The following is a 13,309-nucleotide window of genomic DNA, read 5'->3' as shown; positions in this document are numbered from 1 at the left end:
CATATTTATTTATTTATTTGTTTGAGAGAGAGCGAAAGCGACAGAGATCACAGAGGGAGAGGGAGACGCAGACTCGCCACTGAGCAGACAGCCCCATGCAGGGCTCGATCCCAGGACCCCTGGATCATGCCAAAGGCAGTGGCTCAACTGACCGAGCCACCCAGGCGCCCCGAACTCCGCCATTTTAAAGAAGTATACAATTCAGTGGTTTTTAAAGATTTTTTAAAAATTTATTTAAGTAATCTCTACACCCCACGTGGGGCTCAAAATCACAACCCCAAGATCAAGAGTCACATGCTCTTCTTACTGAGCCAGCCAGGCACCCCCTATTCAGTGGTTTTTAATATATTCATAAAGTTGCACAATCATCACCACTAATTCCAGAACATTTCATCACCCCAAAAAGAAACCCTACACCCATTAGCGGTCACTCCTCATTCCGCACTCCCCCCACCCATCCTGGCAACCATTAATCTATTTTCTGTCTCTACAGATCTACTTACTCTGGACGGTTCACTTAAACGGAATCACACCGTACGTGTCCCTTAGCACCTGGCTGCTTTCCCTTAGCATCATGTCTTCAAGGTTCATCCACTTTGTGGCATGGATCAGGGCTTCACTCCTTTTTCCAGCTGAATGATATTCCATCGTGGGGACGGACCATGTTTTGTTCATCTAACAGTCGATAGACATTTGCATTGTTTCCAGTTTGGGGCTAATATGAATAAGGCTGTTATGAGTATTCATGGATACATTTTTGTATGAATCGACATTTTCCGTTCTTTTAGAATTGCTAGGTCGTATGGTAACGCTGTGTTTAACTTTTTTTTGAGAAACTGTTCAAACTTTCCCACAGCAGCACCCTTTCACATCGCCACTGGCAACGTACAAGGGCTCCAATGTCTCCACACCCTCAATACGTGTTCTTTTCTTTCTTTCTTATGCTAGCCATCCCCGCGAGGGTGAAGTGGTACCTTATTTTGGTTTTGATTTGCATTTCCCTAAGGACTAATGACACTGAGCATCTTTTCTATATTAGTGGTTGGTTTTATGTCATCCTCAGGGGCGCCTGGGTGGCTCAGTCAGTTAAGTATCTGACTCTTGGTTTTGGCTCAGGTCATGATCTCGGTGTCCTGGGATGAAGTCCGTGTTGAGCCCTGTGTCAGGCTCTGCAGGCAGCGAAAGTCCGGCTTGTCCCTCAGCCCCTCCCCCAACTTGCGAGCCTGTGCGCGTGCGCATACTCTAAGAACTAAAATAAAATCTTCTCGATCATCTTCGGAGAAATGTTTATTTAAATTCTTTGCCCATTTGAAAAGGTGGCCCATTTGTCTTTTCACTGTTGAGTTACAAGAGTTCTTTGTATATTCTGGATACAAAGCCCATATCAGATACATAATTTCCAAGTATTTTCTCCCATTCTGTGGCTATTCCTTTTCTGTTTTTTCTAAGAGAAATAAGTTACTAAATATACTGTCTGTAACTTGCTCTTTTTCTTCAGTGTATTATGGGCATCTTCCAATGTCAAGAGAAAACTCTGGCATTCTTTTCTTTTCCCTACCTTATTTTTTTCCTTCCTCTCGCTCTTTTTTTTTTTTTTTTTTTTTTTTTTGGTGGCATTCCATTATGACTGTACCACAGTTTGTTTGACCAGTCTTCTGCTGAGCTGTACAGAGTCTTCAGTGCGTGTGTTGGTGAAAGACAAGGAATGAGCAGCTCTTGGGCAGGCGAGGCAGCCATCTACCTCCTGTGTTGTCTGCTCCTGGATGATGTGAAAATGCAAGCGGGCACAGGAAGTGTCTCTAACCTGCTTATACTTCCTCCCAACCCATGCGGTTTCACAACCCCTATAGGCTCACCCCCACCCAGTGTCACCAGCCTGGCGCCTCTGTGAGAAAGTCCCAGTGCAAGAGGCCCTGGGGCATTATCATTTCCTTCTCTCACCCGGTCTGGGTTGCCAGCAAATCCCCAGCGCTCTCTGAGACTAGAGTGTTGGATTAGGTCCCTCCTGCCGCTGGAAAGATGAACTCCTGCGTCATCGTAATGAGGCTACTGCTGTCTGGGCCTTTTCTCTTTGGTAGGCAAGGGAAAAGGGGACGGGAGGGAAGGGCCGTGTGTCTGTGGCCAGGGAAACGGCAGGGCTTTGTGGGACTGGAGTAAACGAGCCGCTGCTGGAGGGTGGCCATAGGTGATAAGTTAGGATAAGTGAGGCTCGGGAATCTCGGAGGGAGAAGGCGGAGAGCAAAGAAAGAAAGTCAGAGTCCAAAGTCGAGGCAAGGTCTGGAGGGAAAAACGGAGAAGCGAGAGACAGGTGGCAACAGAGAAGCGGAGTGGGATGGCTAATGGGTACCTGGAGCTGTCGCTGGGGTGTGGTCCTCTTCGTGGCACGACCGTGTACCACCATCTCAGCCCTTTCCTCTTTCTGGGCCTCAGTCCATTCCTGCCAACAAATGGCCGGGCAGCTTCTCGGCCATCCTAGGACGCGGCGGAAAGAAGCCTGATGCCTGGAAGGAAAGCAGAGCCAGAAAGGACAGTTAGGGACTCGGCAGCGGATGCGGAGGCTGCTTGAGGTGGGGGATGACACGGGGAAACCTGAGAGCTAATGAAGAGCCCGGTGCACGGTGGGGTGGACAGTAAGGGAGCGTTAGATGAGAAGCAGCTTCCCAGAGAGCAGGGGATCCTGAAGCCATGAGTCTGTGGACAGAAGCCGGAGGCTAATTATCTTGGGTCTCAGGCCCAAGGGAGAAGTGGGTGTGTAGGCGGAGGCACCCTGCCATGGGGCAACCGCATCGCCCGAGGGGCCCCTTCCATCTGCCTCTTTCTCACGGACCTCCGCCTTCTCATCCTTCCTTCCCTTGCTGGGAGGTCAAGCGGGCTCTGGGTAGTAAGGCTCCGCGGCTTCCAGATTTCCCCGGAGTCAAGGCCCTGAAAGGGGAAGCCCAAGGGGGAAGGTCCCCCTGGGGCTCCGGGGTGCTGGCGGCCTGCAGGAGGAAGGAGCCAGGTCTTTGTGGGTGGGCCGCCCTCTGGGGCACGTGGGCGGCGGCCAATCAGCGCTCGCGCCTCTGGGGGCACGTGCCAGGACTGGCCAGCCGGAAGTGGCTGACCTCACCCCCTGGTCTCCTCCAGCCCCGGCCTCAGGCTACAACTTGGAAGTGCGGCACGTGCAAAACTTCTCCTTCCCACACGCCGGGAGGCATTTTGGGTACCGCGTCCTGCAGGTTGGAGACGGGTGAGAGCTGCCACCCCGGACCCTCCCTGCCCCGCAGAGCCAGGACAGGCGACCGGGACACGAGCCCCGGGGGTGGGGGGCAGATCCGGGGAACCGCCGGGCCCTGGGGTCTTCCTGTCTGCAGGAGTCGTGGTGGGATTTCCCGGAAACAGGAGCGAGGCCCTTGGAGAGTAGGACGAGGACAGTCCATCGTTAAATCTCCACATGAGTGCCTGATAAAAGGGGAAATATCCCAGCCCCTAAAAGGCGTTGCAACACTTCTAGATTCCCCACTGGTGCTGACTAGACACTGAGCGCCTTGATGGCAGGGATTTTGTTTCTCTCTTTTCCCCCCTCATCCCTAGTACATGCCCCAGCCTAGCACATAGTAGATAGGCCATAAATGACTTTTAAAAGATATTTTATTTATTTATTTATTTATTTATTTATTTATTTATTTATTTATTTGAGAGAGACGGTGAGAGCACGGGCAGGGAGGAGGTGCAGAGGGAGAGGGAAAAGCAGACTCCCCACTGAGCAGGGAGCCCAACACCGGACTCAATCTGAGGACCCCGGGACCATGACCTGAGCTGAAGGCAGAGGCTTAACCACTTAACGGACTGAGCCATCCAGGTGCCCCCATAAATGATTCTTGAATCGATGACTGATTGAATGAACTCACAATAAGTCATTCTGGCACATCATTCTCTGCATCTCAGTTTTTCTAGACTATAAATAGAAAAGATCCTTAACTTTCTAGAACTTTGATGTATTCCATAGGGAAGAGGGAGGGGCTGAAGAGCCTCCCTGAAAGGGACTGGCTTCACTGTTTTGAGATACTTGTGGATCTGAACCCCTCTAATGGGTAGGAATGGGTGGGTACAGACGGGACAACTCCATCTCACAGGTGAGATTTCTCATCAGGGTTGTCGTGGGCGCTCCAGGTGAGGGGAACAGCACAGGAAACCTCTATCAGTGCCAGCCAAACACTGGCCACTGCCTACCTATCAGCCTGAGTGGTGAGTAACTGGTGAGGGGCCTGGGAGGAACGGTGTCCCAGGGAAGTCGAGGCTGGGCCCACCATACCTGGGTTACCTAAGTTCCTTCAGACCAATCTCCCGGTGCCTGCAGGTTCCAACGATACCTCCAAGTACTTGGGAATGACCTTGGCAACAGACTCCACAAGCGGGAAGCTTTTGGTAAGAATCTTGTGTAGTGTGATATCAGTCAATGCGAAGAAAGACAGATTGAAAAGAAGGAAGGATCAGTGGCGGAAAGATCCTATAGAGGATTACAGGCATCAGAGAGATTCAGACTCAATCAGGGTTTATTAAGAACCGAGTATGAGCCAGCTATTTGTGAGACCTTATTTATGTCAGGTTTTTTCCAGATATGAAATGTGGCCATTGATATACAGAGATGATATTTGGGGGTACACACACTTTTAATGTTTTATAGTTATATTTTTATTTAATGGTTTATAAGGAAAAATACAACACATCAAATTCATGATTTCTTGGATCAAATTGCTTGGGAGTAAATTTAAAGTGAGTAAAATATTAAATAAATAAATAAATAAATAAATAAATAAATAAATAAAAAGTCTGCATGATGTGCCCACATGGCAGAAATTGGGAAGTGGTACACAAATGCCTAACATTTGGGAAACACTGCTTTCTCTCTTTTAACCTTCAAGACACTCAGGGGAGACAAGGATCAGTATACACATTTTACACACGAGGAAACAAGACCCAAGGGGTTCAGAGGCTTGACCAAGGTCCCATGGTTTTAAAGAGGTAGAGCCAGGATTTGAATCAAATTCCCATTTGATTCTAAGCCCCTTGATCTTTACCATTCATCCCAGCAGCATCTTCTGACACAGGTATACGAGAGATAGAAGGCTGGCTGAGTGAAATCTTTAGCCAGCGTTTACTGGGAGCTCATTTACTTAGCTACTATTACGTGACAGCCCACGTGCTAGGCTCCGATGGGGTCAGAAGAATGAGATACAAAGATGACATGAGCCCCGACTTTCAAGAAATTGCAGTCTGGCAGGAAAGATGGTCATTAATGAAAGAAACAACATTGTATATTCTGGGAATAGTGAGTGAATTGCCTTAAACCCTTCAACACAGGAGGTGTGATTGGGAATGGCAGGGGATAGGCCTGGAAATGTCGGAGACTGTCCAACTGCGAACAGTATGAATGCCAAACTCAGGAGCTTAGACTCTATCCTATAGGCAGTGAGTATCCCCTGGCACGCAGCCTTGGTGGTAGGGATGGAGAGGTGGCGATAAGACCCGGAGGCGGAATTACCTTGTCTTGGTCACCAGTTGGATGCAGGGAGTGAGGTCAGGGGATGGTGACTCTGAAGGTTCTTGTTCTTGGCTAATGACGCCCAGAAGACACACAGGAAGAAGCCCCAAACCCCTTTCTATAACCTTTGCTTCCTTCAGGCATGTGATCCTGGGCTGTCTCGGACGTGTGACCAGAATGTCTACCTAAGTGGCCTGTGTTACCTTTTCCACCAGAATCTGAGGGGTCCTGTGCTGCAAGGGCGCCCTGGTTATCAGGGTAAGGAGCTGGGGATCCAGTGGGTAGAAATCTCTCCCAGGTAGCTGCCCATACAAAGGAAGCAGCATGGGCAGGCCAACCCATGGAGACACTTTACCAAGTCCCTTTGTGTCTGGCCTCGGTAGAATGTATAAAGGGCAACGTGGACTTGGTGTTTCTGTTTGATGGTTCAATGAGTTTGCAGCCAGATGAATTTCAGAAAATTCTGGACTTCATGAAGGATGTGATGAAGAAACTCAGCAACTCTTCCTACCAGGTAAATATTAATTAGTTTTCCTGTTTGCAGGCAATAGATGCCTACCGGAGCTAGCTTAAGGCATGAATGAAAAATTTAGTATGGGGGTCTCGAGACCCTCAAGGTTCTGGACCTCTGGAAGAGACAAAAACTAGGAAGTAGAAAGTGTCTGGGATTCTCATTTCTGTTTCTTTTTGGCTTTTGCTTCCCTCTTCTCTCTCCACACCCTGACTCCCTCAGCCTGTTTGGATCACATGGGTGGGTGGAAAGCTCCGAAGTCCACATGTGATTAAACTTTCAGGAGGGTTTTTTGTCCTCTCCACCAACCCCTCCCTCTGCAAATTCCAAATCCTTGGAGAACAGATTCTGACTGGGCTAGCCTCAGCCGAGTGGCCCTTTATGGCCCAACCAGCTGTATCCAGCTTAGCAGGGTCCCTCAGCAGAACCATCCCCCCCTGGGAAGGCAGGCCGACCCAGAGGACAGGAGCTCAGCAGACAGCTCTACGTAAGAGATCAGAGGTTTATTTAATTTTATGTCTGTGTTTGTGCATATATCACCTCATTTTCAAAAGAATGCTTTGAGGCAGGTGTGTGCAGCTGGGTTACCCAGCTCCCGGATAAGGAAAAGGCTGGAAGGGGTGCCTGGCTGGCTCAGTTGAAGAGCACGCAACTCTTGATCTTGGGGCTGTGAGTTCGAGCCCCATGTTGGGTATAGAGATTACTTAAAAATAAAGTCTTAAAAAAAATAGATTGGAGCAGACAAGTAGGAAGGGATATGTAATGACGTTTCATTTCTTGCTTCTTTTTCTAGTTTGCTGCTGTTCAGTTTTCCACAGACAGCAAAACAGAATTTAATTTCTTGGATTATCTTCAAGCGAAGGACCCTGATGTTCTGCTGGGCAAAGTAAAACACATGCGCCAGTTGACCAACACCTTTGGTGCCATCAACTATGTTGCGTGAGTCCCCTTTTGTAAGAGACAGCCCACCCGTCAGTTGCACTGGCTTCTTCAGGCTGCAGGGTATAGAAACTCAACAGGTGGGCTCAGCAAGGGGCAGGTTATTGTTGGAATTCAAGTGGAGCAATTTTCTTTTATTTTTTTATTTTTTTGAAGATTTTATTTATATATTCGACAGAGATAGAGACAGCCAGCGAGAGAGGGAACACAAGCAGGGGGAGTGGGAGAGGAAGAAGCAGGCTCCCAGCGGAGGAGCCTGACGTGGGGCTCGATCCCAGAACGCTGGGATCACGCTCTGAGCCAAAGGCAGACGCTTAACCGCTGTGCCACCCAGGCGCCCCAGCAATTTTCTTTTATTTTTTTAAAAATATTTTTTTTATTTATTTGAGAAAGAGAGACAGCATGAGCAAGGGGAGGGGCAGAGGGAGAGGGTGAAGCAGACTCCCTGCTGAGCAGGGAACCCAATGCAGGACTCGATCCCAGGACCCTGGGATCATGACCAGAGCCAAAGGCAGATGCTTCACGGACTGAGCACCCAGGCGCCCCTAGTCCAGGTTCTTTCAGTTGTAAGCAACAGAAATCTACTTTATACTAACTAAATCCCCAAGGGCAATTCTTGGGAGGATGCAGGGATAGCTCATGAGCCTTTGGGACAGGGAATATTGCCAGACCTCATGAGGAACTAGAGCCAAGACTCGGAAAGTGATCGTGAACACGGCAGCCAGGATCGAGTCACATCTGAGATGGGGATCAGGTTTTGAAGTCAGCATGTGAACAAAAATCTTTACTAGTCAAAATTCTCCTTGAAGAATTCCTTGAATTGTTCATCAAATTCAATACGCTCCAGTCCCACAGTGGAAGCTAGCATATCCTGATTTCCTAAATCTACTACAGAAGGTTTTTCCCCCGGAGTTGAACGAGGTGGCCGTGTTTAAATTGAAACCTAGATGGGTGCCGTTAGATTGTGTTGAAAGGCCACACTGTATATTTGATTTGATTTTTTTTGTTAATGATTATAAACAAGACATTCACTTTTCATACTTATTTGGGGGGAAAGAAGAAAAATCAGTTTGCCTTACTCGACGATGCCCTTTCTGAAAGAGTCTCCATCCAGTCCATAGAATTGGATAGGTTGCTTGATCTGAGGATTTTGTACTTGTCTTTCATAAAGAGAACTTGCTTTGAAGAGAGTGATCAAAGGGTGAGTGTCTGTGAGCAGCTTTGCTGGTGCGCAGCCAGACTCCCTCTCTGAGTGAAGCTTTCCCCGCACAGGCCACACAGATAGGGTGTCTCTCCTGTGTGGACTTGGCCTTGCAGGATTCAGCTCCCCCCTGGTGTGCAAACTCTCCCTGCACTGCCTCCAGGCATAGCGTTTCAGGCCTGTGTGGACGCTGACCTGATTGACGCAGCTCCCTTTCTGACTGAAGGCTTGTCCGCACTGATCGTATCTACAGGGCTTTCACCACTAGGAACTCTTCTACGAACAGCAAGGTTGCTTTGATTCCTGAAGCTTCTCTGGCCAAGAGCACACTCGTAGGGTTTCTGTCCAGTATGGGGTCTTTCAAGCACGGCCAGACTACCTCCTTGACTAAAGCTTTTCCCACACTCCTTGCCCCGATAGGGCTTCTCTCCTGTGGGTATTCGCTGACGTGTAAGAAGAATGCCTTTGGCCCCAAAGCTTTTTCCCCAATGAGTACACTCAAAGGGCTTCGGACTAGGGTGGATTCTCTCATGCAAAGTGAGACCACATTTTTGGCCCGAAGGATTTTCCATATTCCTGACACGCATAGGCCCTCTGTCTCACTCCAGGTGAACCTTCTGGTAGTGTCCTAGAATCTGGGGATTTTTGTTCCAGTTTCTCCCTTCTGAAAGAATTCTGGAAATCCCAGCCTGAGGATCCTGTGGCCTCTGAGGGTTCATATCTATGGTGGGCTTCTGTCATCACAGTCACTGAAAAATGCTACATTCTGGGCCTATCCTCCATGACGGTCCAGCAGGGTAGCTGTTGGACATCCAGTCATGTCCACGCCTGCTCAGTCCCCACCTCCTCATAGGATTCTCCCGGGGGCTGCTGTTGAGCATCACAGTGGCGCGTGCGCACAGACAGACAAAGGCGACGCCCAGCCTCAGCAGTGCCACTGCCAGGCGACCGAACTACAACTCCCAGGAGCCCATATTGTATATTTTAAAAATACCCATGGGGCACCTGGGTGGCTCAGTCAATTAAGCGTCTGACTCTTGATCTCAGCTCAGGTCTCGATCTCAGGGTCATGAGTTCAAGTGCCACGTTATTATTAAAAAATAATAATAATAGAATAAAACAATTGTAAAAATAAAAACACCTATCTTTAGACATTAAAGTGGCCATGGAAACTGGAAACGACTTGGGGAATAAGAGAATTATATCTTCCATCTCATGCTCCCCGTGGGCATCCACTCAAATTGAGTGAAAGAGCAGGAAGGATCTCCTGGGCTATGACACTGATTTTTCTCATTTTCATTTCATTCTTTGCCAAGTGTGTATAGCTGGATTTGCATAAGTTAAACACGCATGTAATGCATCTCCTCAAGACTCCACCCAAGTGTTCCCAGCTCTTTTCTTCTGAGGCTCACTTGACCTGTCATGTCTAGTTCATTCTTCTCTCTCTCTGTAGACAGCTTTGGTGGGTACGTGGCAAGCCATGTCCACTGAAAAAAAAATGGCAGCCTCGGCTCCTCATTTCAGGGGAACAACCTGAATTCCAGCTTCCGGGAGAGGAAATCTGATTGGCTGAGCCTGGGGTAGGTGTCCACGTGTCCACCCGGCTCTGCTTTATGGCATCAAGTCACATGGGACAAACATGGATTCTGGGGTCCCACCTCTGTGGGAAAAAGGCAGTTTCTTAGAGAAAGGGGTCACGATAGGATGGGAGGATACCCCGAAAGGTGTCAACTGTGGGAGCAAAAAGGAGCAGTCATAGAAATATATTTTATAGGGGTGCCCGCGTGGCGCAGTCGTTAAGCGTCTGCCTTTGGCTCATGGCGTGATCCCAGCGTTCTGGGATCGAGCCCCACATCAGGCTCTTCTGCTGGGAGCCTGCTTCTTCCTCTCCCACTCCCCCTGCTTGTGTTCCCTCTCTCGCTGGCTGTCTCTGTCAAATAATTAAATAAAATCTTCAAAAAAAAAAAAAAAGAAATATATTTTATAAATGCTTCTTGGCCACCTGTGTGCTAGGCAGTAGTCCAGGTCAGGAGTGGGCTAATTTTTTCTGTAAAGGGTCAGATGATAAAGTTTAGGCTTTTCTGGCCACATACTGTATCTCTTGCATTTTTCTTTGTTTCTTTTTATAACTATTTAAAAACAAAAATATAAAAACCATTTTCAGCTCACGGACCATACAGAAGCAAGCTGTGGGCCAGCTTTGGCCTGTGGGGTGCCGTTTGCCATGTTCTAGGTTCTGGGAATATAGCAGTGAATGAAACAAAAATCTGTACCCTCTTGAGGTTTAATCAGGGGAGATTAATCATTATATCAGGGGAGAGAGACTCAATAGACAGGACCAGTTTGTAAATTAGATAATAGAGTAGAAGATGTAAGTTTTATAAAGAAAAAAAAGCAGCATTCCATAGGAAGATGAGGGAAGGGTACATTTGAGCAAAGACTCGTTGGAGATGAGGAAGGAGCCATTCCAGGCAGAGGGAATCGCAAAGGCCCCGAGATGAGAACGTGCTTGGGGTGTTCCAAGAAGAACCAGGACACCAGTGTGACTGGAGAGAAGTAAGGAAGGGCAAAAGTAGTAGGAGATGAAGTCAGAGAGACCAGGGGAGTCTGAAGCACTTAGGGCCTTGGAGGCCATAGTGAGGACTTTGGCTTTTCCTCAGACTGAGATGAGAAGTCACTGGAGGTTTTGAGCAGAGGAGGGATCCTCTGATTTCTGTTTTTAAAAGGATCCCTCTGGGGCGTCTGGGTGGCTCAGTCGGTGAAGCGTTTGCCTTCGGCTCAGGTCATGATCCCGGGGTCCTGGGATCGAGCCCTGTCGGGCTCCCTGCTCAGTGGGGAGTCTGCTTCTCCCTCTGCCCGCACCCCCCTCCCCCCGGCTCATGCTCTCTCTCTTCTCTCTCTCTCAAATAAATAAATAAAATCTTAAAAAAAAAAAAAAAAAGGATCCCTCTGGCTGTGGAGCTATTAGGCCGTGGAGGGGACAAGGGCGGGAGCAGGCAGGCCAGGTAGGAGCTATTGAAAAATCCAGAGGAGAGGTGATGGTGGTTGAAACCAGGATGGAAATCCATGAACAGGAGCCATGAGAGGCTGGGGAAACCATTTGCATCCAAGATGGAACAGAGGCCCTGCCCGCATCAGAGCTCCTCTTCCCCACGACCCCCCTCTCCGCATTTCTCCTCCACCTGCTGCTGTGGCCCCCCCGTGTGACTTTCAGCTTCCCCTGCCAAGGCAGGTCATGTCTTAAGTCAGGGGTTGTAGACTGGCTGCTCCGGATTCATTGTCCCTTTCTGGTTAGCTGTTGGGTAGGGAGGGAAGGGTCAGATGGTGCAAACAGAGCTGCTGTCCCAACAGAAGCTGGGGGCACACTGTCTTGCTCCAGAGGGAGGCTGCGGGCAGGCAGGACTTTGGAGCGTTGGCCTGTCCAGTGTTCGGGACTCCCTTCTTCCGTTTATGTCGCGTGTGCTGAGAACCTACTCTGCGTCTGGGGCTGGAGACACAGCAGCAAATCAGACATGTTCCTTCCTTGAGGAACTCACGGTTTGGGGAAAACTGAAACGGGGAAACAGTGACTTCAGTTCCCTAGGAGACTTGCTGTAGGCAGAGATCTACAGGCAGCCCAGCGATGGGGGTGGCGGGGGGGGGCGGTTGCCAGATGAGCTTGGTCTGGAAGCGTGACTTCCCAATTTTCTCCACCCGTGGAGCCCATTTTCTGTATTGATATCTCACCTGGATCCCCAGCATGTCTAACTGATAAAAGGGTAGCTGTCATGTGGTTGAACTAGAGAGTAGGAAGCCCAGGGTCTCTCCTCACAAAGCTTCCACGTCACTGCCCCTGGGCTCTGGGACAACCTCCTGGCCACCCAGAATTCCATCCAAGACCATGGGTCTGGAAGGAGAGGTGTGGCAGCAGGGGTGAGGTAGGAGGTTCAGAAGAGAACTTGGAAAGCTGGGAATACCTGCCTGGGGGATGAGAGAAGGACTTTTGCATAATCAGCAGGACAGTGACTTAATGAGCTGGGTGAGTGGGGGGAGACCTCATGATCTGGGGGAGGCTTTCACACACACCCCTTCCTGGACACAGGACAAAGGTGTTCCGGCAAGACCTGGGGGCCCGGCCAGATGCCACCAAAGTGCTTATCATCATCACTGACGGGGAAGCCACTGACCATGTCAACATTGACTCAGCCAAAGATATCATCCGCTACATCATTGGGGTATGGGCCCCGGGTCCAGGCTGCTTCCCAAGTCCCACCTTCCCTCTCCCGTTCCTGAGCCCTACTCCCCTTTCTCCTTGGGGCCAGGGCCTTACCTGCGATTCTGGGGATGCCAACGCTCCACTCTCTACTCCTTCACAGATTGGAAAGCATTTTGCGACCAAGGAAAGTCAGGAAAGGCTCCACGAATTTGCCTCAAAACCCGCGAAGGATTTCGTAAAGATTCTGGACACGTTCGAGAAGCTTAAAGATCTGTTCACTGAACTGCAGAAGAAGATCTATGTCATTGAGGGTGAGTGGCGGACCCGGGGAGAGAGAGTTCAGCAAGTTGTTCCCAGAAGCTCACCTGGGCAGTCAGACTAGAGACACGCTGCGTGCTAATAACAGGCACTTCCAGAGTATCCGACACTGTGCGAAGAGCTCTCCTGGAAAAGGGCCTCAGGTGGGAATTTGGGGGAATTCGGGGGAAGGCGCTTGAGGAGCACCCTGTTTCCCTCTGAAATAAAGCTCAGCTGGGTCCAGGCTGGGGCCCAGAACTGACCTCTAGCTTGCTGGTGTCAACCAAGGCCTGTGGAAGGAGCAGAATTTCCCCCCCACCTCCCCACTCAGCTCCCTCATTTTCCCTTGTCTCAGCTTATACAAGGTGGACACGTGGGCGGGGAGCCCACAGGCCCTCTTGGCCTGGAATAAGAGAAGCTTTGGACTGCAGTGTCGGAATGCAGGACTTGCTATGGGAGGGTATTTTTCCCGGGAATCCCGGTCTGCGGAAAGCTACGTGATTCCCTCTGGGAAGGCCCCTCTGCTAGGACTTGGGCTTGGTCTGCGGTTCAGCCGAAGAAGGAAGTGGTGTATCTAATAGGACTGATAGGCTAATAATACCAATCTTACCCCCTTGGGAGGTTTGACTGTTGTATTCCTTTCCT

General features: G+C 49.5%; 1 protein-coding gene, 1 long non-coding RNA gene and 1 pseudogene across 2 annotated transcripts in view; 1 reads left to right on the top strand and 2 right to left on the bottom strand.

Annotated features, from left to right (window-relative positions):
- Positions 1-224: 224 nt before the first annotated feature.
- Positions 225-3,001, bottom strand: LOC123784642 (uncharacterized). Its single transcript, XR_006777523.2, has 3 exons — positions 2,828-3,001; positions 2,348-2,501; positions 225-1,759 (listed from the first exon to the last, which is right to left on the bottom strand). It is a non-coding gene; the product is annotated as an uncharacterized LOC123784642 (long non-coding RNA).
- Positions 1,856-13,309, top strand: part of ITGAL (integrin subunit alpha L) — a 39,504-nt gene continuing 28,050 nt past the window's right edge. Inside the window, exons 1-9 of the mRNA XM_045785998.2 lie at positions 1,856-2,074; positions 3,124-3,226; positions 4,130-4,224; positions 4,337-4,404; positions 5,662-5,779; positions 5,905-6,035; positions 6,826-6,971; positions 12,254-12,386; positions 12,528-12,678. Coding sequence (XP_045641954.2) covers positions 2,020-2,074; positions 3,124-3,226; positions 4,130-4,224; positions 4,337-4,404; positions 5,662-5,779; positions 5,905-6,035; positions 6,826-6,971; positions 12,254-12,386; positions 12,528-12,678 — 1,000 coding nt within the window. The 5' untranslated portion in view covers positions 1,856-2,019. The remainder of the gene's footprint in view (positions 2,075-3,123; positions 3,227-4,129; positions 4,225-4,336; positions 4,405-5,661; positions 5,780-5,904; positions 6,036-6,825; positions 6,972-12,253; positions 12,387-12,527; positions 12,679-13,309) is intronic.
- LOC148110487 (uncharacterized) lies at positions 8,166-8,992 on the bottom strand (annotated as a pseudogene).

Source organism: Ursus americanus, chromosome 2 (genome assembly GCF_024610735.1).
Source record: "Ursus americanus isolate L20-20 chromosome 2, mUrsAme1.1.p, whole genome shotgun sequence".
In the NCBI taxonomy this organism is placed as follows: domain Eukaryota; kingdom Metazoa; phylum Chordata; class Mammalia; order Carnivora; family Ursidae; genus Ursus; species Ursus americanus.
Note: the sequence above shows the minus strand (reverse complement) of the source record. Positions and strands in the feature narration are given on the sequence as shown.